At 39.8% G+C, this 25,694-nt stretch overlaps 3 protein-coding genes and 2 non-coding genes across 8 annotated transcripts; 4 read left to right on the forward strand and 1 right to left on the reverse strand.

The window, feature by feature from the left end:
- Nucleotides 1-1,399: 1,399 nt before the first annotated feature.
- hprt1 (hypoxanthine phosphoribosyltransferase 1) lies at nt 1,400-10,694 on the forward strand. Its single transcript, XM_034690520.1, has 9 exons — nt 1,400-1,632; nt 3,513-3,619; nt 6,824-7,007; nt 8,389-8,454; nt 9,055-9,072; nt 9,162-9,244; nt 9,348-9,394; nt 9,540-9,616; nt 9,753-10,694. Exons 1-9 carry the CDS (start codon nt 1,606-1,608, stop codon nt 9,798-9,800), a joined length of 657 nt encoding a protein of 218 aa, XP_034546411.1. The 5' UTR covers nt 1,400-1,605; the 3' UTR covers nt 9,801-10,694.
- A 1,263-nt stretch (nt 10,695-11,957) lies between these two features.
- On the forward strand, nt 11,958-20,454 carry fam122b (family with sequence similarity 122B). Of its 3 annotated transcripts, none has more exons than XM_034689391.1 (10): nt 11,958-13,076; nt 13,198-13,276; nt 13,826-13,879; nt 14,300-14,343; nt 14,460-14,514; nt 14,839-14,940; nt 15,228-15,313; nt 15,716-15,780; nt 16,665-16,761; nt 18,684-20,454. In XM_034689391.1, the coding sequence occupies exons 1-10, from the start codon at nt 12,952-12,954 to the stop codon at nt 18,820-18,822; spliced, it is 846 nt and encodes a 281-aa protein (XP_034545282.1). In that variant the 5' UTR covers nt 11,958-12,951; the 3' UTR covers nt 18,823-20,454. The 3 variants fall into 3 exon arrangements, with proteins under 3 accessions (XP_034545282.1, XP_034545284.1, XP_034545283.1); XM_034689393.1 differs by having other exon boundaries at nt 12,010-12,091; XM_034689392.1 differs by lacking the exons at nt 11,958-13,076; nt 13,198-13,276 and adding an exon at nt 13,686-13,741.
- Nucleotides 13,932-14,071, forward strand: LOC117818136. Its single transcript, XR_004632326.1, has one exon. It is a non-coding gene; the product is annotated as a small nucleolar RNA U109 (small nucleolar RNA).
- Nucleotides 14,605-14,752, forward strand: LOC117818135. Its single transcript, XR_004632325.1, has one exon. It is a non-coding gene; the product is annotated as a small nucleolar RNA U109 (small nucleolar RNA).
- Nucleotides 20,455-20,735: 281 nt separating the features above from the next.
- On the reverse strand, nt 20,736-25,242 carry mospd1 (motile sperm domain containing 1). Of its 2 annotated transcripts, none has more exons than XM_034689394.1 (6): nt 25,115-25,242; nt 23,442-23,744; nt 23,276-23,351; nt 22,812-23,044; nt 21,586-21,747; nt 20,736-21,447 (listed from the first exon to the last, which is right to left on the reverse strand). In XM_034689394.1, the coding sequence occupies exons 2-6, from the start codon at nt 23,593-23,595 to the stop codon at nt 21,416-21,418; spliced, it is 657 nt and encodes a 218-aa protein (XP_034545285.1). In that variant the 5' UTR covers nt 23,596-23,744; nt 25,115-25,242; the 3' UTR covers nt 20,736-21,415. The 2 variants fall into 2 exon arrangements, with proteins under 2 accessions (XP_034545285.1, XP_034545286.1); XM_034689395.1 differs by lacking the exon at nt 25,115-25,242 and adding an exon at nt 24,884-24,961.
- Nucleotides 25,243-25,694: the final 452 nt, after the last annotated feature.

Below are 25,694 nucleotides of genomic sequence, written 5' to 3' on the forward strand. Positions count from 1 at the left end.
TTTGCTTTAGGGTACCTCTGTCAATAAAAGTAGAAGGAAAAGTTAAATACATTTTCCAAGATTACTACAATTTGTTTTACAGATTAGTTCCAATGTCCCATGATTTTTTGGGTAAACTTTTTATCGTCTGTTATGGTGTAAACACTTAGTAGTCTCAAATGTAGCCACAAATTATGCATGGTATGATCTTGAGATGAGGACTGATAACCCCCTTGAGTAATGGTGGCACTACAGTGAACAGATACAGCGGAATCACAACACAACTGGAAGTGTTAAGATACACACGTTTAGTTACCTACTGCTATTCTACAGCTTACATTTCTAAATGTCATTCCTAAATTGCTCTGGAACAAGTCCTTAATTCAGCAGATAAACTCCCAAAATTGCCCCTCATAGCAAGTTTTGACATACATTTTCCAAATGATCATACTACAGTAAGCGTTTAGGGTGGGATTGACCTCTAATGCCAAGAATTATTGTGACTTACATTACTATATGATATTATCACTTCCCATGACCCGTAGCTTGAGTCGTAGAAACAGGGGAGCATAAATTCCCTTCAATGTACTTCCACCCTTCTGCCCTCACATCCTCATCGGACACCCTAAAGTCCCAAGTGCTCAATCATCGTTTAAGTAAATACATCAAAGTTTTTAAAGCTTTTAAAGTCTAAAAGTTTAGATCATATCAGTAATGCTAGGATTAAAGAAATCGTATCTGGAAACATAATTTATCTTCTTATTTTGCATCAAGTCAAGTTAAACTAGCTGTATACAGCTATATTATACACACTGAAATGTCATTATATTACTATAATATAATGATATTGCAGTGTGTATGATATAGTATATTACACACTGCAATATCATTATAGAGCTATATTATACACACTGCAATATCAGAATGACAAGTATACACTGTAATTGTGATATTGCATTGTGTTCATTGTTTTAATGACTTAGTATAATCTCAATATAATGTAGCTACACAGCTACAACAATAACATCCTATTCACAGACCATAAAAGGTAAGCTGCTCTCTGTGACAGTCTGTTAAGCGCTCCCGCGTGATGCTCACATCAACCTACAAATGCAGGAACTAGTTCAGTACCATAGACTGTATAAAGTTCTGTACACTAAAAAAAGTGACCGCCATGAGGTACACCGGAAATAGAAATGAGGCAGGAGTGATAATACATTGTTTACTGTCAGTATCTATATGGATAAATCTGGATAATGACAACAGGCGTATATTTAATTCACGCCTTGCTGTATTTACTATTTAATGTCTTTGTGGTGGGGATGTGGGCTGCACGTCCTACAAGCCCGCGCACCTTTCCTTTACGAGCGGGGCGGGGCTTAGACGTTTCCGCTCATGTGATTGGCTCACTGCGCTCCTGCGTCATCCTCTCCACCACGGAGTGGCTTCAGATGCAGCCCGGAAAATAGGCAGGACACCTATGTAGCAACGGAGCTAGCCGCTCCCATGTGTGTGCTGTCACAAGGGTTAAGAGTCTACGAAACCAGTCTCAACAGAAATCACATTTATTGTCTCTGACGACCACTGTAGACCACAAGAAACCAAGCGACAGGAAACGACGCGGACATGGCGACATCCAGCCCCTGTGTTGTGGTAAGTGTCCCCGAGCAGCCGACATGAAATCTGAGACAGAAGATGGTCGTAGGTTACCTCTTCATGCCCACTGGAATAACACGCTGAAACTAACACGGGCACCACTGCTTATTCTAAAGAAAGACTCCTCACGGTGGTCTCTTGGGGTTTTGTACAGTCAGTCCTGACCTTGGTGACAGGTTCTGGTGCAGATCACGGTAATGCAGTGCGTGTCTTTCTGTAGCGTGGCCTGCGGAGGCTGTGGATACAGTCACAGACACGCGCTTGCCATGCTTGGCGAAAGTGACGCAATAAACGCATTTGGACCGATGCTTGTGTAAGATTCAGGGTCCGACTGCAGGTTACAAGGTTTATCTGTGTGATCAGATGAAAACAGGGAAACTTAAAGCTTGAAACGGGGCTTCAAACGAGGGGGCGTGTTAGGACGCAGTGTTGCAGTTCTCATGCACTATGTTCATGTACATAAATGGTATGAAATATGTCCAGCTGACTGTGAACATTTTCCACAAAGTATTTTCCGTCAGTCTGATGTTTTAATACTTTCAAGTACAGTAAGAAAATATTCTTGAAAATAACCCTTTGGCTATTACAGGTTGTTTGGTGAAGGGGAGAAATTAGTCCCCTCAGGCAAACACTAAGATTTGGTAATATTTACAGTCTGGGTTCATGACATCCGAAGAGTCAACTTAAAATGCAGCTTTATGAAAAATCAAGGACTCTTATTGTCAGTCCCTCAGTGAAGCTGTTCACTATGTTATTCAGCAGGACTACAATTAAAATAAATGTTTTAAATAATAATGTCTTAGTGTGCCTTTTATTACAGTAAAGTTTACAGCACAAGATTGCATCACAGGTGACGTTCTAGACTACAGAGGCCTCTTCACTGGAATGAGTAAATATATAACCAGAGTGCTATGTTTTCCAGGACATTTCAGGCAGTCGAAAGCTTTTGCTGTATCGTGATGAATTCAGACAGTGGATTGGAAGGTCAAAATGCTGACACTGAGGAAGTTAAATGCACCATTTGCTTAAACGGCATTAAAAACAGCCATTTTTCAATTTAAATGCACTGCAGAGTGCAGCGTGCCAAACAATGACTATGTAATGTCTGTATTCAGGACGCTCTGCTCGTGACCCCGACTGATCATTGTCCTTTTTCTTTTTTTGTGGTTATTATGACGCTTTGTTTTTAAATAAAAGGATATAATACTGTGAGCAACCATAGAAAATACTCCTCGGATCATGTTACCTTGAGGACATCTGCTCGCTATCAGTCATTATCATGTGGAATGGACAGGATGAAGCCCAAACAGATGGACGTGTTTTCAGCTTTAGAGGGCATAAGGGGCTTTATTGTGGTTCAATGAAATGTGTGAATGGACAGTTTTCAGTTTGGTGTTAAGATTTTGTTGACTTGGGAGGATCTTATTTCTTCTCTATAATAACTGCTGAGATTGTGATCATGAACACTCATCTTTCCCACAGCACCTCAAGCCTTGCACAGTCTACCCAGCTGTCACATGATACAAGTTATGCAGTCTGGGTTCATGAAGCAAGCATCTGAGCATAAGCAGGAAATTTGATTTCCTGAATAAATAAGAAATACTTTCAACAGTTTGTGGAATAAGGGAGAGTGAATGGCTGACTGTGGAAAGATATCTTTGCTGTGATATTCTAGTACTAAAAAGTTAATATTTAACAATAAAGTGTGTACCATTAGACATGACCTCAGAGTTTATTATGATGTAAAAACACCATAAACCTCATCCCTTTCTCCACACAGTGACCCTTATCAGGTGAAGACACTGTGTCCTGTGTTAGGCAATACCCACTCAACTTTCTCAGAGATGTTAACCTCTCAGTGTTGTGTCTTATTGCAGATCAGTGATGAGGAGCAGGGGTATGACCTCGACCTTTTCTGCATTCCAAAGCACTATGCTGCTGACCTGGAGAGGGTCTACATCCCACATGGACTCATCTTGGACAGGTGGGTTATTTTATGGGGGTGGAGGTAAATGTGAGGAAATTCATGGTCATAAAAAAGAGTTTGGCTCCTTGAGTTTCCAATTATTCTGGAATTGTATGCAAAATAACTTGAAACTCAAGGCACTGGTGTCATTAAAGGTTTTTAAATTTTAAATGAAAGGATGTCACTGTTTTTAGCGTACCTGGTTACACAACAGCCTCTTGGATAACTACTCTTTCTGGGACAAGTGTCATGCTTGTGAGTTGTACTCTGGTTCTCTGAGTGTCTGTAACTTTGTGTTTTTTTGCTGCTGACTGTCTTGGCCAGGTCTCACTTGAAAATATATTTTTGATCTCAATGGAACCAACCTGATTAAATAAAGGTTAGATAGAAATTAATAAATAATTATGACGTCTCAACCATCACCCTCTGGGATTCTAAGGGTGCTTTCACAGCTGTAGCCTGTTTGCTTTGTTCTGGTTCAGATATCCTTATATCCTGTCGTTACACCACAGTCAAATTTACGCACTACACTGTTAAACAGACACCATGCGTACTGGTCTTGCTTTGTGTTGTAGGGAAGCCTGCTCCAAGATACTAACTAATGTTAGCCAGTTAGCCTACAAAGTCTTGGGTTGACTTGGAGCCACCTCACCCACATTTGGACAGATAATTTTGTTCATCAAATGTTGGACACAGCTCACAGAAAAACAGAAGTTTACAAACTTGTGAATCACCACACGAACTAGAGGAGCTTTGCCGAGCAGCGTCTCAAAAAGGCAGAAAAACTCAGACAGCAGTGTGTAAAGTTACGAGACGAGCTTGGCAAAAGTGGAGGTTCAAATGATGAGAAGGACAAATTCTCCTGGTTCAACGAGCTGGACAGAATGATCAGAATGAAATAGTTGTTGAACCAGTAGATGTTGTTGAATCCTGTGATGTTGCTACCATAGCACCAGGTCTTCTGCTGATGTTTAGTTGGATGGAAACTGTGAGTAATGTTAGCCTGTCGCAATTTTTATGCTAACTACCTCATCTATTACTAGATTGTGGTGACACAGGCAGCTATTTATTCCGTGTTTGGGTTGATCTCATTCTCACTGCAAACAAACACCTCAAAGGCTCTACTGGAAGTGAGCCGAGGTCACCTTTTTCTGGGCAATCACTTAGAATGTGATTGCTGAGTTAATGTATTTCTGAACTATCTGTATTTCAACATCTATAATGACCTTTATTTAAGATGTCGCCATGCAGCTTCTTTTGAGTTCCAACTCTGCAGTGGTCTGTGCTTTGTTTGAAGTCTGACACCACAAAACTGTATCAGTTCCAAACAATTAAAGGGACTGTGCCTTTTTAGGGGACAAAGTCTCCTTTAACGCTGGCAGCCGTGCTGTTGTGTGAGTCTCTATAGGATGTTAACAAGGGGGGAGGGTATGAACTATGGGAGTGGTGGAGAAAATCAAGTTGTTCATTTTTAAAATCGTCGTAAACCACAATTATGAATCAATCAATCAAATAGATTTATCACTCAGCCCTATGCTAAATCATATATAATGTTAAAGGTGACATATCACGCTTTTTTCATCAATATATATTGGTCTAAGAGGTCCCCAAAACAAGTCTTTAAAGTTTATGCTCAAAAAAACACTTTGAAATCAGATTTTGGCATGCCTGAAAAGTCCTCTTCTTCATTCCTCATCAGAACACTCTGTTTTCTCTCTGACCACGCCCCCTCAGGAAGTGGATGTGCCTCGGCTGTCCAGCACGTTGATCTAATGTTTACATGTTGGCTGAATATACACGGCTGCTCACAGATCACGTTTCTTCAACCCTCTGAATCTGATCCAGAATCTGATCCTGACGGAGAGGCGCCTGTAGCAGGACCTTTCTGAAGGATTGGTCACAGATTTAGTGTTTCTTGTTGTTTTATTTATCAGTATGTCGACGTGTGTCTTGGTACACAGCTACGAACATGTAGCTATGTGGCTATGCTAACTAGCGCTAGCACTTATCCATGATAAGTAAAAATCATCCACTAGATCTTCAAATCTGCAGACGTGGGGAGTAAAACCGACCTCTACCAGAAAGGCAGCAGGACCTTTCTGAAGGATTGGTCACAGATTTAGTGTTTCTTGTTGTTTTATTTGTCAGTATGTCGACGTGTGTCTTGGTACACAGCTACAGCTACGAACATGTAGCTATGTGGCTATGCTAATTAGCGCTAGCACTTATCAATGACAAATAAAAATCATCCACTAGATCTTCAAATCTGCAGATGTGGGGAGTAAACCTGACCTCTGCCAGAAAGGCAGTGGGACCTTTTCTGAAGGATTGGTCACAGATTCTGTGTTTCTTGTTGTTTTATTTGTCAGTATGTAGACGTGTGTCTTGGTACACAGCTACGACATGTAGCTATGTAGCTATGCTAACTAGCGCTAGCACTTACCCATAATAAATAAAAATCATCCACTAGATCTTCAAATCTGCAGACGTGGGGAGTAAAACCGACCTTTGTGTTTATTAAGACAGCCTACAACTAGCATGCCTCCCTCCTAAGCTCCTTGTTAGCACACATTTGTGCAGGTAATGAAAAACGGGGGAGGGATTCAGTATTAGTTTATACAGTCTATGGGCTGAACAAGCTCCGAGCTCTGACTCCGTGACAGACCGGATATTGTTGTTACGTAACAAAAACACGGAAGTCTGAAACGGCTCGTTTCACACACATTTACAGAAAGGTTTAGAAATCAAAACAGGGGCAGAATGGATTTTTTTCATTCTCGGGGGGTTTGTAGACATGCCAGGGAAACATATTTCAGGTAGAGAACCATTAAAAAGTCCATTTTGCATGATATGTCACCTTTAAGTAATTAAAATTATACAAACCCTGATAAATGTTACGAACAGAATTCATCAAATGTCTGTTGTGAACTTAATCCTCCATTTATTGCTATTTACTATCAGATTTTGGACATAATAAATGAAGATATCCTTTGCTTCTTTCTGTAGTTTATACTTTGTGTGCTTTACAAATGACAGCTGTGCCCTCTGATGAATCAGAATGGAAAGGGAAACTACTGCTGACTGTGGCAGAAAACTGAGCTGACCTCTCTCTCTCTCTCTCTCTCTCTCTCTCTCTCTCTCTCTCTCTCTCTCTCTCTCTCTCTCTCTCTCTCTCTCTCTCTCTCTCTCTCTCTCTCTCTCTCTTTTCTCTCTTGACTTCAGGACAGAGAGACTGGCCAGAGAAATAATGAAGGAAATGGGGGGACACCACATCGTGGCCCTGTGTGTGCTTAAAGGGGGTTACAAGTTCTTTGCAGACCTGCTAGACTACATCAAGGCCCTGAACAGGAACAGTGACCGCTCCATCCCAATGACAGTGGACTTCATCCGCCTAAAGAGCTACTGTGTAATCTATGATTTATTTTGTTTGTTTGTTTTTTTAATCTGGATTGAACTTTGTCATTATTTCAAAAGTACTTGCATTATGGTATTATTCAGCAAACAGAGGCTCCACTCCTCAGCAGCTGCACTGAGGACGGCTGCTACAGTGTGCAATCAGCTGTGTGTCTGTTGGGTAGTACTTTTAAATCACAGTTCTGATGTGCAGTGCCTTTCTGCAAACTTCTGAGGCTGTCAATGTCTATGCACTTTCTTCATGCATCTTTTCAGCTCTTGTAGTTTATACGTTATACCTCAGTCCATGACCCCAAATATCACCATTTACAGAAGTGTCATCCTTCAACTAAATCAACAGGAGTACAAGTATAAGTATATTTGTATTAAGAGAAATTCCCCACAAACGTCCAATGAGAGAAGATTAAGAAGCAATGACATTTTCATCCAAAAATATATTCACAAAAAAGGTGAATGTCACTGTTACAGTACTTAACAGTGTGCAGGAAAAAAAAACATACATCCCTGTTCTGTTGGGGTGAACTGGATATAACAGAAACACTGTGATTGATTATTTAGCACTTTAGTTAAGTAAGTCTTTCTTAATCCAGTTTCAATCCTTTTTAACCACAGATTTTAATCCTATTCAGGCAATATGGAAAATAAAGTTACCGAATGTGTGTTTACTTTGAGCATATCTGTGTACATTGAAGGTGTTGAATGACGAAAGATGAAGGCATCCACAGGTGTCTGGGGTTGGAACAACCAACACTCCTGCAATAAAACATGCTGTCCGACCTCATGAGGCTTTTAGAGGTGCTGATTAACATCTGTTGGCATCATAAAACTGTTGCAAGAAAATACTGCGCACTGTGATGATGCATGAAGAGTCAGCCAAAGCTGAAAAGAAGGAAAACGTTTATTTTGAGTCATGTTATTGAGTGTTCATTATTCCACACAGACATGTGGAACAGGCAGAGGTTTGATGGACCGATGGGTCACATGCTGCCTGTATGTTTCAACAAGAGCATTGCTCTATGTGAGCTCAATAGAAAAACTGTTGTTTAGATTTTCTCTGCAGACTTATCCTTGTTTAATTCTGGTTTCCCACAATAATTTAATTTGTGCATAATGACAAGTGGATGGAAGTACACCCAGTGAGAAATAATAACTCATTCTGCCTTTATAAACTGAGTGTAAACGTAATTTGTTTACTGGACGTTTAGGTTTCTATGCGTACAAAACAAGTATTCACATAAAGAACATGGACCATAAATGTGTTTACATAAACCAAGCAACATTTAGTCTTGTTTTGTTCCTTAATACACTTCATGTACCTGAGCAACGTATCATTTAAAGTTTCCAACACACCATGCTCTATTTTGTCCTCACAGAATGACCAGTCAACAGGAGAAATCAAAGTCATCGGTGGGGATGACCTCTCTACGTTGACGGGAAAGGTAAAAAGTGTGGAATTCATAGCTATGACTTAAAATGATATTTGTGGCCACTTTGGTCATTACAATGTTATAAATATCTTATTAGGATTGAGCTTGAGAGTTGTACGTCATACCTTACGATGATGTAATTTATAACTTGAACACATTTAATTTTAAATCAACTGAGCTATTTATTAAAACCTCAATAAACCTGAACACTTTTTAACAAGTTAGTTTTTTCGAAAGATCAAATGGGAAATCAATTTGTAAGATAGTGAAGCTTTCAGACGATGATTGCAGCACATTTTTTGGGACTGTTTGACACATAGTTCTTGTGACTGTCTGTAGGACTATGAAAAGCAAATGTTTTATGCTAGCTGCAGAAAATCAATACTGTTTGATCGTAACTCCTTCATGTTTCTATTCCTGATGTCATTAGCTTCTTGCTAAGACAGGATATAGTGTCAGTTTAGCATGTAACTTTTATAGAGGCCACAGCTATAGAGATAACTAAGCACTAAACTCGTGTCGCATGACTTTTTAGTCCATATGAATGCCAGATGAAGTATGACCGGCTCACTTTTAATGTACTAATGCTATTGTTTGTTTGTTTTTACACAGAACGTCTTGATTGTGGAGGTATGTATTGATGTTTTCTTCTAAAGTAAGGCAGAAAGATTTCTGTTCCAAGTTTGCTAATGTGAACTTCTCTCATATTCTGTTTTAAGGATATCATTGACACAGGGAAGACGATGAAGACATTACTGCAACTGCTTAAACAGTACAATCCCAAAATGGTTAAAGTAGCAAGGTAATGTAACTACATGAGTAACTGCCTCTTGAGGAATCACTTCTAAAAATTTTGTAATGGAATGAGAAGTGTTACGATGTTGATGCTTATTTTCTGTTCTCAGTTTGTTGGTGAAGAGAACACCAAGAAGTGTTGGCTACCGACCAGACTGTGAGTTAAAAAATACATAACACATATTAAGTGAATTATATAATGATACAGAGTGCTCTAAATTGTGTTTTGCATGCCTTCTTTCCAGCTCTGTTTGTTGACCCTCATGGGTACAAGTAACTGATTTGTTCAACCTTTCTTTCAGTTGTAGGATTCGAGGTTCCTGACAAATTTGTGGTGGGGTACGCGCTAGACTACAATGAATACTTTAGAGATTTAAATGTAAGTATAAGAAACTATTTATTAAGATTTTTTGTACATGCATATTCAAGTTTGTTCTGTTAGCAAATATTCTGGCGCCTCTAAGATTATGTACATCCCAGGTATGGTGCAATACTGATGATCCTTTCTTTTTCAGCACATCTGCGTCATTAGTGAAACGGGCAAGGAGAAGTACAAGGCATGAAGAGCAGTTTGTAACAATTGTAGTGTAAAATGATCTTTTCCTTCTGCGGCCCATTGTATATTGTTTCACTTCACAAGTGTTTCATAAAAACACACAGCCAGCTCAGGGTTCCTGATGGAGCCAGTTTTAGCCACCACACACGCTAGATTACATTTCTAAGATTGACTGCCTTAGTGAGAACCACATCTGGGTGAAACAGCATGGAGCCCAGTGCCACCTGCTTCTTTGATTCTATACTGTTTAATTTTTGGAGATATTATTTTAGATCAATGCTGCTGGTACAAAATTATAACTGTGCTAAAATGTCATTTGAAGACCATCCAGAGCTGTTTTTATTCTATGTCTGCTTCTACCTTGAACCTATCAAAAGCAGTTTCATGGTGGGCACTCTTGAAGCGATATTACATGTTCTTAAATTCTGCATGTATATTTTGGGACAAAAAGCTTTTCTATTTTATTGTGCCGTGTGATGGGATTTTCATATATTACGATGTGTAGAAAAGTTCAGCTAATGTTGATTTTGGTCCCTAATTTAAGGGATGTGCTTGCTGAAAGACAAAATATCCTCTTTTAAGTGTTAATTATTTTTTGGACAAAGATTCATGCATTTAATTACTTTGTGTACCATAAGACAGAGATCCTCTATTTTATGCTGGAAGTATGTGAACTGTAAAGTTTACAGATGTGTTCATGTTTGATCGTTAAACTGAAGCTTTACAATCCTGTTTGATATACTTTAACTCCATCTACCAGTCATTCAATCAGACATAATTGACCATGTTTTTTTGTTTTTATTATATGATATGCTTTTATTTTGTGGTGCCATCACTGTAACCAGTGAAGACTGAATTTTGCAGTACTGGTTATTAAATGTTCCCACCTCTCTTACGGCTATTGGGTTGTGTTACAAAGCTCTGTTCACAATGTAACAACAAATACTTGGAAGACTAAAATAACGTGCGACCAATTGACTGTGGGACGCAGTGATGTGGTTAGGGTAAATGACTCACAAAAAGGAGAAAATGCTTAATTTTGAAAGGTTTTTAAACATTTTTTACAGTCAACGATAAAACTAGGGGCCGACAAAACTCCTATCTGTGTAAGTATCAAATAAGCTGCGTAAAACTAGTTCTGTGTTATTGAACTGAGGATCATGACCTGATAATGTTGTCATTAGACCAAAGGCTCAAAGGTGCCTATCCTTAGGCCAATGATTTCAACCAAAGAACTTGTTGACTGTATGACTTGTAACTGATGGTAACACAACTCTGATTACAATGCATACCTGGTGCTGTCCAGTTCACTTATCCTACTAACAGTAGTTGTAAAGCATTATTTTTAAAGTGGGAATTACTTGTGTGTAATTGTACATGCTTGTTTGGTAATGTTTTATTGTTCCGTTATTCAGTTCTTCTACTCCAGGGGTGTCAAACGTACGGCCTGCGGGCCAAAACCGGCCTGTCAGAGGTTCCAATCCGGCCTTGGAACATTACCTGAACAATGCTCCGTGACTTTTTTTCTCAAAGTGAGAAAATAGTTGACTTACTGTTTGCATAATCCAGTTGAGATTCATAGAGGTGAATGGGTAACCTGTATGCTTGGTGTGTTCGCAGCAGGTTTCAGGGCTTAAAGAGTAAAAAATTCAGCCCACTATGAGACTCATCATGGCAAAAATACAACAGCTGTTTTTGTAGAAAGATAGTTCATTAAATGTGAACATTTTAAGAATGTACTTTATTGCACTAAAACAAAGGGAAACATTTAGAGTTGTCGTTATTTATAGGTATGTTATAATTTTACTGGTATGGCCCACTTCACAGCTACTTGGGCTGCATGTGGCCCCTGAACTGAAATGAGTTTGACGCCCCTGCTCTACTCAATGAATATAAGAAACACTTGTTGGTTAAATCACGTTAAATATCCTCTTACTTCTACTTATCTAAATATGATTCACAAAAGGTTAATACTTTGTTCCACTCAGCTCTTGGTTTTTAAGTTCAGGCGCAATAAATAAGGCTAAAATACTAATAGATCACCACCAAACCTGCATGTTATTTCACATTAAGTTAGTGGACGCCAGGAGCTCGAGTCTCCATCCTCTCGAGGTCATCCGATTCTGGCCTCTTGGCTGCAAAGAAACCAGGTAAACACTAAAACTCCTAGTTGAGATTCTGCATTGACATTATACTTCACGCCTGATGTGCAGGTGTCGTACCGGTCGTATTGTGGATAACGCAGTTCAATACATTTGTTTTGAGCACGCCGGTGATTGAAGCCTTTTCATTGGACAGGTAATGTTAAAAAGGGGCGTGAAGAAGTTTGCTGCTAGCTGCTAGCTCCTGTGTGATCATCTGCTATCTGGTTCATTCTTGGCGGCACCCTGCATAGACGAAAATCCAGTGTTCTTGGGCGTTCATTTTTGTACAAGTGGCATGGTTTAGTGAAGCTTCAACTGCGGTTGTAGCTACCAGACTTATGGACAGGAGAGTGAAGTGAAGCGGTCACTGTGGGGCCTCTCTGTGGACATGGGATTGTGGATACTGGTGCTAACTCAGGCCTGGTAGCTGATGGCTGGATCAAGGAGCTAGCAGTAACAACACTAGCTTATACTAGTTTGCTAAAAGGTGTTTATGTTGTGAGATCACTTGTGAGTTTCACTGTACCCGCGTTGGGCTTTAGGTGAACATTGATTTTGCCCTCAGAGAAAGCTGCTGATATGTTTGGCTAATTGAACTTGCTAACATGTAGTCACAGCACCGACAGACTAACGGGCCAGCAGCTCACAGTCACCGGGCATTGTGTGGTGTGTAGCCATGCTGTGCTAACTATCATCAAGAAAGTTGCTTATAGGCCACTGCGTTACATGAAGTGTTATTACAGGCCGATTTGGGTCAATCAAGTAGTTGTTGATATGAGAAGTAAGGAAAACAAGAGTTGTGATTAAAAGCCGTCGTTATCCGGAGTTACAGGTCCAGGGCCTTCATTGAGTTTACCTCTCGGCGTTAGCTTGGCTGTTTCATACCAGCTCAGTCTCTGGATTCATTTAAAACATGTAAAGTGTTCAAAGTTTGAGGAGCAACAATGTACCACCACTGAGCTGGTAAGCCATTCTAAGTTTATGACTTGGCGGGAGGCAGTGTAAGCTAATAAAATGAACCATTCAGGAGTCATGCCCCAAGAAAAGATGGAGCTGGATCTGGAAATCCCATCTTCTCTGATTCAGAGCGATGGACACTTGAGGAGATCTAACAGCGCACCCATGATAAATGGATTAAGGTTCAATATATTCTGCATAATCTTTCAGTTGTGCTTAATATGCATTGGCCTAACTATATTATACTGACTTTATAAAGAAAGACTCCTGACTTAAAGTGTGTCTGTGAATTTGTCATTCCAGTGATAACTCTCAAGTTTTCCAGAGAGAGGTCCTGCGCAGCAGAAGGAACAGCACTACAGTTGTCAACAGACCCAACATGGTAAAATACTTTTTCAAACACATTTTCAAGCATTTGCATTCAAGTGAATATCTTAAAGGGAGTGACGGCCAACTTTGAGGTCTTCTGATGCAGCTAACGATTTGGGTTAAAGGACTTCCAGCCAAGACGTTCACTTTTTGCAATTGTCTACTGATTGAAGTCTTACTGCAGCAAGTACAGAGTCTGTGTTAAGAAAAACACATCCAAGAGAAGATTCTGGAATTGCACTGAGATAGAAACCCTTTTTGTTTTCCATGTAGTTCCTGCACTGAGGTCTGACAAGTATAACAATCAGCATTGCTCCAAGTAAAATAGAAACTTCACAGGCCACAGAAGTGTCAGTCAAATGAGAGGTTTAGATGAGCTCAGTGTCTTTTAGAGTATAATAAGACTTGTACCTTTTGGTGTCTGCCAAAGTCAGAATTATGAAGGAACAGCACTACAGTTGTCAACAGACCCAACATGGTAAAATACTTTTTAAAACACATGTTGAAGTATTTGCATTCAATGGAATATCAAATGTTCTCTGACGAACATTCTCCTTTGCAGGTTCCTTCATCACCCATTCGGGTGCCCAGCACCAGGCTCCATCAGATAAAACAAGTAAGACCTGGCCCCATCATGTCCCACTTGTTTGTGTCATCATGCTGTAAAAGCGCATGTCAGACCGCTGTCTCCCTCTCAAGCCATAGGGAGTGATGGTGTCTCAAAAACATGCAACAGTAACACATTGGAGTTCACAGGACCATCGGTCTTATAGAGTTGATCATTTGGTAGTATCAGACTCCAACAGAAGAAATGTTTACTCAAGTTTTAATCTCATGGCTGTGTACTAATTCCATAATTAAAATAATTAGTTCAGTTAAAGCTGTTAAGATGTTGTTCAGGGTATACATTTGACTGGTTTTCCTGCGATGGCCTGAAGATGAAATGTTTTGTTGGAATGTATGTTTCCAAAAAGAGTGGAGAAGATTTGCTAGATTAACACTTTGTAACCATGTATCTTCTTGTGTGCTTGTGCAGGAGGAGGGTGTAGATGTGATGAACAGAGAAACTGCTCATGAGCGGTAAGCAAAGTATTTCTGAGTGGAGCTGAAGAAATTTGCTTGAGGGATTGCCTTCTCTTATATCAAATGTTATAAAGTCTCAACTCATCCCTCGTTTTTTGATTTTGTGAACACAGGGAAGTTCAAGCTGCCATGCAAATGAGCCAGTCCTGGGAAGAAAGCCTTAGTCTGGTAAATAAGACTCTATTACAACTTACACCCATGTTGTTAATGTGTTCTGTGTGTAGAATCTTTGAAAGTGAGCTTTGTTGTACTTTGTCACCGCATGTTTCGGCCCTGGGCCGGTGTTGACTTCTCCATTTCTGTAGAGAAGTCAAGTAGAAACATGCTAGAGTAACACTTCTGGAGTTAACAGGGCCACCAGTCTTTCAAGGTCAGACTGAGTAGGTAGTATAATACTCCAACATTCAATTAATGTCATTTACGAGCTCTGTGTTTAGTACTGTGGAGATATGCAAAATGGAATGGCTGCCAATGTGTTGTTTTGTGTCTTAGAGTGACAATGATTTGGAAAAATCAGCATCATCATCTCCAAAGCGAATCGACTTCGTGCCGGTGTCACCTGCTCCATCTCCAACCAGAGGGATAGGAAAAAAGGTACATCTGAAGTCAAACTCAGAATGTTGACATAAACATAATCAGATCATACTGTGAGTCATTAGATAAGGCAACAATTTAAGCTGTTTTATGGTTCAATGTAATCTGATTTTCTCTATCTCTTACAATCAGGATTATAAATTAGTCTGTTCAGAACACAGGGATGCATTCTCTTTTCTGCTTTATCTGTTTCAAATAATCTGCTTTGATATGCTTAAAAGTAAAATATTATTTCTATTTTTACTTTAACACCACTGTCTCTGTCTTTTTCACTTTCTTGCAAGCAGCAGTGTTTCTCTCCTTCACTACAAATCCTCGTGAGCAGCAATGGCCTCACACCAAGCCCAATTCCCAGCCCAACACGCCGCTTCAGGTGAGCATCCAGTCTTCAAGGAGTCACTGCAGTTAATCACCTCATAATCTACTTGTGCTTTAAATATACTCATGATAATAAGAATGATACTCCTGATAAACATTTTTGATGGATATAGTTTACAATGAGACCCAAATTGTGTCAGCAATCTCCAGTTTGATCCCCATTTCTCCTTGGTGGCATTAAACACGCTAGTTAACGCCACCCTTTACTGAGACAAAAAAGACATTTCCTCTGCTCTAAAGCACCACAGCATTTTAGATTTCATGTTAAAGGACAGTCTTCATATTCATCTGGAAAATCCTGAACTCTTAAATGTCACTGAAGGCAACTGATAGTATTTCTAAATATGATGTTTGACAACTTGTGTGTGTGGGTGTGTGGGTGTGTTTCCATTTGTAGCCGACGGAGTCAAAGCCCAATCAACTGCATCAGAGCCAGCATACTGGGGCCAATGAAACGCAAAGGTGAGTAGATACACTTCTATGGAAGCATGTTTGATTCACCTGAGGGAAAATATGTCCTCTGTTTTTCTGAATTAATGAGATACGGCACCTCTGAAACAAGAATTTTCAGCATTTGCTTCATTGTCTTACAAGTCACTAGGAAGCAGCCTGAATCCAGTTCAGATGCTTTGATTTATTTCTGTAAAGCATGCTGTATCTGCCCAACTGATCATGGAGAAACACTGCAACGTCCATTTGATCAGAAAAAACACTGAGTCCCAAACATGGCCAAACTTGTATATTAACAATACTATGTTAGTTGAAGTCGAGAGTATCTCTCAATGCCTCAAACCCTAACCAGAACAATCCTGGGTTAAACTCAACAGCTGGGTTTTGTTTGCTTCCTTAGGATCTCATTAATTTATAACCGAGCAGTTTTTAATATTATTTCATCAAAACATTCCTTGTACCACTAGACCTTTAGTTGATGGATACAGATGACCTGTATCAAATCCAGACTATAGGTCTATGAGGCCACAAAGAGAATATAGTGAGTTAAGAGTGACATTAGCATTAAAATACATTTGGCCTCAAAAGATCCCTTTTTAGGGAACAACTTAAAGCTTGAACCCAAGTAAACCATCTCTACGTGTTTTAAGTTGAACTGCTAGATCCCCTTTTTTCCTGTTGATATGGCTCTCAGGGTTCTATATAAACTGACTTCAGTGTACTATTTTCAAATGAAGCTTTTGGAGACTATTAGCTTTCATGTAGAGATCTATATCTTCAACCATTTCTTCTCTGATTTTGATAGTGCTAAAACTCAACCAGGTCTACCTTCTGTTGTGCATACATTATGTAGTAAGAAGTGTCCCTTTAACTGTCAGGGCCTCTTTTCTTTTCAGGGGAAATGGAAACTGAGAGTCAACCTAAGAGGCTCTTCCAGGGTACGACCACCATGCTGTCCTCTGATGTCTCTAACCTGTCAGAGCTTGGTTCCTGGTAAGATGTGTGGATCAACACACAGTCTCAGAACAACTAGTCTACACTGTCAAAAACATGAAGCCGCATGTTTATTATGGCGTCACTCACTACCGTGGACAGAGGAATTAGCAGTGTTTACATTAGGCTATGTTACATTTTGTCCATAGTGACTTTTCAGGTGTATTTTGAAGCCGTTAAAGTAACAGAAAGTAACATAATAGAGTTAGCGTACTTAACACAGATGTCAGTGACTCTGTCAAATGAGATGAGTCACCCCGAGGGCATTCACAAACAGAGGTGTGTAGAGAGACTTATGAAGTCCGGTGCTATAGTCGCTCTCATACCGCCCTACTGGTTCTTAGGCTAACTGGTTTCCATAATCCAGCGGTGGTTTTTTACCTAACCTGCGTTGTCATGTCAGCTGCTTCAGTCACAAAGCAAATACAAATACTTTTATTCTTACAGATAATTTTTTTGTCCGTGGCTATGATTCACTGCTCACTTGTACAATATACAGTATTTGCTGCTGTAGATGTGAGATGAGACCTGAAAACTGATGTTAATATGTTTGTGAATTTGTGATAAGACTTGTGACTGAGCACATAAAGACCAAGGTAAACTTAACAGCTGCTGGACTAGTTAGCAAAGGAACTAGTAGTTTTTTGTTAAGTTCATTTGACAGAGACCATGCACAACACAACTGCTGAGCCAGAGTTTGCCAAAGGAGATCATTTACATCCATGGTCTCTGGGCAGGAAGATCTAAGATCACACAATACAAACAATGTAAAAAAGACAATATTCAAACAACTAAAAACAAAACTTCATAACAGTTTGTCAGATTAAAAACATATATCTATAGACGGACTACAAAGGCTAAATCAATGATTACATCACTGGTTTGCCTTGAGCCATGATTTCAGTTTGGTTTTAATAACACTGAAGCTTGTGCAGTCTCTGATAACGGCTGGAATTGAGGCGAGTCGGGCGTTAATGACTGCTAAATCTTCTGTTGTACATCTGAATCCACACCTGCCTTCTTTCCATTCCCTTTAGAATAAAATAGAAGACTACATTAGCCTTGTCATGCCCATTGGTACACTCCACTGCACAACAAGAGATATTCATGGTCGAACATGTAGATTACAGTTTACCATGGAAATTTGTGGGCATGAGTATTTATTCAGAACTGGCATCCAGAAAGTAACGTCGGTCCAGGTGGAAACTGTGACGTGAAAGGTCTATTTAGATCATCACACACCTGTGAATGCTAAAGTAACCAGACTTCTACATTAAGCTGAGGATCCATTTCAGATATTGTTGGTATTACTCAAAACAAAATCCAATCAGTGTAAACCAGTTTGTGTAAATGTGGCAACGGAGATCATCTTTAGACAAAATGGCACACGTTTGTCAAATGTGTGGGCTACTTGTGTTCACTAGGTCCATGACTGAAAAATAGCTTTTTGATAATCTGCCATCTCCAATTTCAAAGTCAAAACCGTCCAGCTACCGCCCGACAACCTTCAAGCCTTAAAGGGAGTGACGGCCAACTTTGAGGGCTTCTGATGCAGCTAACGATTAGCGTTAAAGGACTTCCAGCCAAGACTTTCACTTTTTCCAATTGTCTACTGACTGAAGTCTGACTGCAGCAAGTACAGAGTCTGTGTTAATAAAAACACATCCAAGAGTAGATTCTGGAATTGCACTGAGATAGATACCCTTTATGTCCTACTTGTAGTTCCTGCACTGAGGTCTGACAAGTATAACAATCAGCATTGCTCAAAGTAAAATAGAAACTTCACAGGCCACAGAAGTGTCAGTCAAATGAGAGGTTTAGGTGAGCTCAGTGTCTTTCAGACAGTAGTAATAAGACTTGTACCTTTTGGTGTCTGCCAAAGTCAGAATTATGACGGCCCTGGATTTGTCCTTCTCTTTCAGTCACTCTCCAGATTTATTGGATGGCAGCCTGAGCAGTGTTGGCTCCTCCACAGACTCACCAGGCAAAATGGAGGGAGTATCGCCCTCCTCGTCCAGCAACTCTCCCTTTGCTTCCCTGCAGGATCTGTCCCCAAAGTGAGCACAGGATAGCAAGAGACACATTAAAGGACAGACACCATACAGGCTCTCTCCAGGGAACATGTTTCCTCTCCAGACCCTCCATCATCACCAAGATTTGGTTTAAGTGGAATTTTCCGTGTTTGTTTCTGGGCAGATGCACATGGCTACATTTTAGAGGGGCGATGTTTGAATGAAGGAAATGAAAGCCATGGAGGAGTTATTGTGCGTTAGAGTAAAGCCAAGTAAAACAACACATGACTGAAGATGCTAAGAGTACCACATGATTTTCATAGTGAAAACATGTTCACAAGTGGTGAAGCTGCAACTCTGGCCAACCAGTTCCTGTCACTGATGAGAGACCATTGAGCACTGGACATATAAAGAGACTATTGGATGTGTACTTTTCTTTGTTTTGTGCTGGAAACTTCTGTCCACAGCCCTCTGTGTGTACAAATTTTGTAAGAAGAGATGTAACTTATTGTTTTCTGTTTTTGTTAATTATGTACATAGTTACCTTGTCAAATGTCGTACATAGTTTTTGAGTTTATGGGCTGTGAGGTTAGTGTGGATAGAGGTCTTCACCAGCAGAGGTTTTTGTTGTAAAGGAGCTGTGGTCTATAACTATGGAGATTTCCTTACTGCTTTATTGTAAGTTTTTTTCAGCAGATATTAACCATAGAGGCTGTGAACTGTGGTGTTTTATCCAGTTTGGCTTTTATGCCCCCCTTCCCCATGACTTGCTGCAAATTTAATTGCTAAGTATGTGCAGTTAATGCACAATGCAGTAAACTGTGGATGAAGTAAGGTGGTCATCACTGTTGGGCTTTCAACACTAAAGGTTCCTTTGTGTCCTGTGTTCTTGTCAGGATATTTGTAGATACGCAGAGTAGAGGAAGGATCCTGTTTTCGTTCCTCTGGTCAAATGTTCGCATTTAAAGCTACAAATAATTATAAAAACTTGATGGTGATTCTTTTTTTTTTTTTTTGTAGAAATCAACCATCAGTTTTATTGACACCAAATTAACTGACTGCTGGAACGCTCTGCCAAAAAACCAAAACGTCCCCATCACATTAAGAACTGATGTTTCTGCTTTGGTTTCATCGAGAAGTGTTCGCACACTAAACTCAACCCTGTGATGTTTCAGCCACTGTGCAAAGCAGAAAAGTATAACTTGACTTCCCCACTAAACATCCTAGATATAACAGTATGTAGAGGTTTAGCCTGTACTGTGATTATTGCACCTAAATGTGCTTTAACTGTCATGGCCTCCGTGTCACCCACCCATTCAGTGTTTCAACTCCTCCTCGGGTCTTGTAGCCTTTAAAGAGTATGTACAAAAGGAAGAGATTGTAAATCATTTTATAGAAGCGTTAATTTAAATGTGTGGTTGCAGTTCATTTACTGAATGTCTTTTCCTTTCTATGAATAAGAAGATGGAAACTGGTCTGCTTGCCCTGCTGCTGACATATTTTTTCCGGATTTTTGTAAAGTTATCTAATGAGGCGTTCAGGGCATGCATTTAGCGAATATATTTTACGTCTGTGATGGAAAGGCTGTAATCTTCCAAGCAGGCTAACTTCCTGCCTTTGCTTGTGTTGTTTGTGGTTGCAATCGTAGCAGACATCAGGACTAAATAAATTATTTCTCTAATACAAGTGTGGAGCTGAATATTTCAGGAAATGTGTTTAAATGTTTGCAACACAAGCCGCGTCAACACTTATTTTAACGCTGGTGTGACACCTTCACTGCTGCGATACCCAGCAGTAAACAAGTGTAGGAAACCACGTCTTCAGGCGTCAAACCTGCTAAACATACAGCCTTGATGGGGACTGGGAATCATTTTGAGTAACCATCATTACAAAGTGGATAGAGACCTTGTGGTTTCCTTCTGTAAAACCTTGTAAACTACAAAAAAGGACTGAGTTGATCAGTGAACATTAAGAGACCGCTGAACAGAGACTTTATTAAATGTTTGTTGGAGCATCGACATAATACGGCAAACAAAGCATCGTCTTCAAAAAATGAACCTTTGGTGACATGTCAAATGATCTTATTCCTGGAAAAATAAAAATGTATTCAAATAAGGTCTCAAAACATGCAAATAACTGCATTTAGTCCTGAAAGTCTACACTAAATGCTTTAAAACATCACTATAATGATGGTTACAGGTAAATACCATAACAAAAGTTTAATGGCTTTATATACATGTTGCATGTTTGCATGACTCCTTCACACTCAGGTTAACCATATGGTGTTACATAATGGCAACAAAAATACTGACACAGGGAATACAAGGCCAAAATGCACTTAAAGTGGCCTCATGTTTCTTCACAGGCCCTGCTCAGGGACCGCTCCTCTCACACTACCATTCTTTGACCTTCACCAGAGGTCTTTGCTGTTTGCAATAGGACAGTAGTGACTATGGATAAACTCAAATACGTGGATTTGAAATTAAATATACTAAAATGTAGTTTTCAAGAGAAGGTGAGAGTTGAATAAGGACCCAATCCCACTACTGTCAGCTGTAGGCATTAAAGAGTGGAGCCTCTGGTGTGAGAATGTTCTCTTCCTCGTTCAACCATTTTCCATCCGTCTTTTAGCACACAGCACATCATGTGCGCAAGATGACCATTGTAAGAAGACCTGAGTGTAAAGAGACAAAACAGAGAAATGGATATTGTATACTCCTGTTCAAACATCAGTACTACTGTGTAGTGACATATCTTTTGGCAGTGTAGCTCTCTTTTAGTAATGACTCCAGCTGATCCTTTCTCCACTTACCAAGAACATAAGCAGCTACGAGTTTCTTGTTAACACTTAAGTGGAGGTAGACAGGCACAGTAGATTCTTGCTCTCCTAAGGTGGGGAGCATCAGGGCGGCCATACACACCAGGCCAAGCAGCACTGTCAGCAGACTGGGGCCTCCAGCAACAGGACGGCTTTCTGTGGGGCACAAAATGCACACACAGCAATCAAATTAATTATCCAGAAGGATTTAAAAGTGATTAAACGGATTAAAACAAATTCAAAACCAAGAAATGGCTTTGTTTTTGAGGACTTTCTAACTCCCCGAGCCTGTGGCTTTCAGCATGAAGCCCATTGACTTTAACTGGACATTTTAACCTGTAATAAGGGCTCAAGAATTAACCTTCATTACAAAAAGTCAATATTTTATGGCGTGGATTTGTGGATTGAATGAATGCCTCTTTCTTGCACATCATTCCCCCACTTTCTCTCTGTTTCCAGCTCTATCCACTGTCCTCCCCTCCCTAATAAAGGTGGAAAAGCCCCAAAAATATAACTTTAAAAATGTCAATATTTTATTTTTAAAAAGATATTAAAGTGTATTTAGGCTGATTACCTTCAAATTAACATTCCTGCCCATTGTCTATGTAATACAGCGATATGTTACCCGATGCAAAACTGTGGCTCCCCTTCAATAATGTATTTATTTATTTTTAATGATTATTATTATTGTTATTTTTTTAAACAACATCAAAGGAGACACAAATATATTATGGTTGTGGAAACCTAGAGGACAGTTACTCTTTTTCACTGGATACACTGGCAACAAGAAATAAAAGTAAGGTCTGAGTTATTGTGCTACAGCTCAAAAAATGGTGTAGCTTTGCGACCTTGGAATAAACAGGGGTGATGATATTAACCTCCATGAAAAGATTACTTTCCTCTAGAACAGAAAATAATCCAAGTTGTTGCTAGCTTAAGTGAAGAGTAAACACTCCATCACTTCCACTATAAGTGTGTTATAACATTGTTCTGCTCCGTCTAGTCAGTGAGAAAACATGTACATAACAATGTAGGTGTTGTCTGTTCAACATGTGCTTCCTTTATATTCTAGGAATGTTTGATAAGGTAACAGGTAAGTCTATAAGACAAACAGCATTGTGAAGACACCATGTGCTCTAAACAGTAAAGTTCCCATGTTCTAGTTTGTAAACACTTGGCTCCACCTAGTGGTAGCACCACACAATGGTCTTCAATCCTACCTGTCTGAAATGCAGTCTGTTCAAAAAACTCGCTTTCAGCAAACTGCTCTTTGATTCTACGTTCCTCATCTTGGGGTCGAGGGCTGGGCGGCTCCTGTGAGGCTGAGGGACGGAGGGTGGCCGTCACCTCTTTGCGACCCAGAGCTTTCCGTTGACTCTGCTCTGACACCTGTAGTCGGAACTTGTCGTACACGCCATAATGACATGCCCGCACATCTCTGTGTCTGATTACTCTGTGTGGACAAGTAGAAATATTTCAGCTGCACAAAGAAATGTGTGGCTTAGAAATTCAGTCCAAACTGACCAACAAAGCCACAAGTTAATATTCAGCAAAGTAGATTATGAACAATAAAAGCATGGATGGGAAATGTACTGGGAAATCTCATGGGTTATAAACTTATTTTCACTAGCACTGCATTGAAACAACAGAATCACATACAAACACACATAAAAGTTAAACTTACATGTCAACACAACACTGTGGCTTAACAGCTCCAGTGGAATCAACCACTGTGTACTTGTTTGGGGCTGTGCACAGCACTGAAAAAAAGCACACATTATTTAGATCACATGAATATATAAAGAACAATGACACAACTAAATAAGTTGTGCTTTACTCTGCACACTGACCTTTAAACTTGAGGGCGAACTCATATGGATTGTAGAGGGTGAGCACCTGCTTGTGAGACGTCTGCTCATCTGCATAGAAGACGAGCTCAGTGGGGAACACAAACACGGGAAGGCTTCCTTCCACCAGCTCAGGCTGTCGATGCTGCTGCTGCATTGGCTCCAGCTGAGCTCCTCCCCGTCCCCGTCCACAGTCTGCCTGGGCCCCCCAACCCTCTCTCTCCACAAATGATCAAGCTGTGTGAACAGCCTTTGGGTAGAATTGGAACCTATCCTCAATCATCGCCTCAGGGCAATGACAAGGAGCTGTGAAGAGACACAATATATAATGAAGTACATTTACTAGAGAGGCACTACACTGGCACAGAAAATGTTTATTCTCTCTATTTTTTTTTATTCTTAGAAATATTGCAGTTCATATTCCAAGTATCCAACAGCTGTTGTTTCTTGTGACTGTTGTAATGAATTCCAGATAGCGCTGCTGCTTCTGGGTCAAATGGAAAACATAACTGAAAGCTGATACTTTGATCAAATGAAAAAATGGATACTGCCTATTACTGCTACTGTTACACAGCTTCAATTTGTTATGCAATTATATTTCCAAACCATGTCCAATTTATCTTTGGCACATCACTGTTGCAACTTCTTGTTACTTAGTGGTTAGAATACACATTGAACATATACTGAATACTATTTTATCCTTGTTTCTTATTAATAAGCATTCATGTTGAATCCTACTTTATCCTATGATAATCAACTGTTGGCCTATAGAGTAAATTGCCCATGCTTACATATTGATGTCTTTCTAACACTAAGCAGGAGACAACCAAGTGCTTAAAACTTGTATAGTAAAAACAGAAGCTGTGATTCTTCAAAATATCACACCATATATTTACTTATATGTATTATATTTTACTTCAAATACAGGATTGTCTTAGGCGCTGTGCAAATTAGGTAATGTTTTTAAAAGGCTTTTCAGCCACTTGGGATATTTTAAATACGCTTAAATGCAAGAGCTGCGGAGCAAAAGGGGGGCATGTTATTGTATTTAATGGAGCTTCATTCAGAGTTCATCAACATGGTGTCAACAAGATAAGCAATAAAATGTGAACGCCATGTGGCTGGTCACGTGTCGCTTCTTGTTTACATGGTTACAGAAACCACTTTCGATGTCGTAACACCTTTTGTTCTCTACGTAAACAAGATTCGTTACACTTTCGACGACAAATCCTTGTACCGAGGGGTTACCAACTGACTGATGTATTAACATCTAATTTTAACGACATAGCCAAGTTTATTAATCGTATTTACAAGGTGTGTTAGAGTACAATGTAAACTGCAGTGTAATAGTGGACAGCCAACATAGATCATATCTGCATAGAAACACCTTGATTATAGATGTAGCTGAGGTGATTAACCATGTGACATTAGTAATCGTATCATACCCATGATGATCTCGACATGTACAGTCTGATAGCATTATCCTGCTCTGACACTGTAATAACACATCAGTGTACTGCTAACGCTACCTGAGGTAAACGACAGCTAGCTTTAGCTGAGTAACAACCCTAGATGTTAGCAAAAAGCAACCCTACGGTCACTTCGCCTGGTGTCATCACAAAATATTAAATTCACAATCGGTACGTTTCCCTGGAAATCCTTGAGTGACACTTTACCTTGTTAACAGCGCAAGGGTTCGAGCAGCGTCAGTGTTATTAACAGCAGGGACCGAGCTTCAGTTCCCACCCTGTTGTTGTTTCTCTCCGGTCCTCTTCTTTGTCAACAATATACTGCAGACCACGCAGTGCATGCTGGGAAAGCAGAGGGCGCAGGAGAACGTGCGAGACGTCAAAAAACAGGACGTAAAGATGTCCCAAGCAAGAACTATATATTCAGAGTCAGATTAATTTCCTCCGAATCATATGGATTTGTCATGTGGTAAAAATGTGTTATTTTTGTATTTCACTTGTGTTTCACTCATTTAGTTACAAACAGGGGCGTCGCCAGGAATTCTGGGCCCCCTAAAAAGATCTCAGTGAGCCCCATCACCACAACCAACCCTACAAAATATGACATTGCTGCTATAATACTGGTTTATTTGCATTAAATAAAAATGTATACTTAAAACTATCCTGGTTAACTGACTCAAATGTAAGCTACATATCGATATATATATTTTTTTTTATTTTACAATTTTTCCAAATGTTACTGCACAATATTGACCTTCAGACTGTCCACCTCTTTAAACAAGATTAT

Source organism: Notolabrus celidotus, chromosome 8 (genome assembly GCF_009762535.1).
Source record: "Notolabrus celidotus isolate fNotCel1 chromosome 8, fNotCel1.pri, whole genome shotgun sequence".
Lineage (NCBI taxonomy): Eukaryota > Metazoa > Chordata > Actinopteri > Labriformes > Labridae > Notolabrus > Notolabrus celidotus.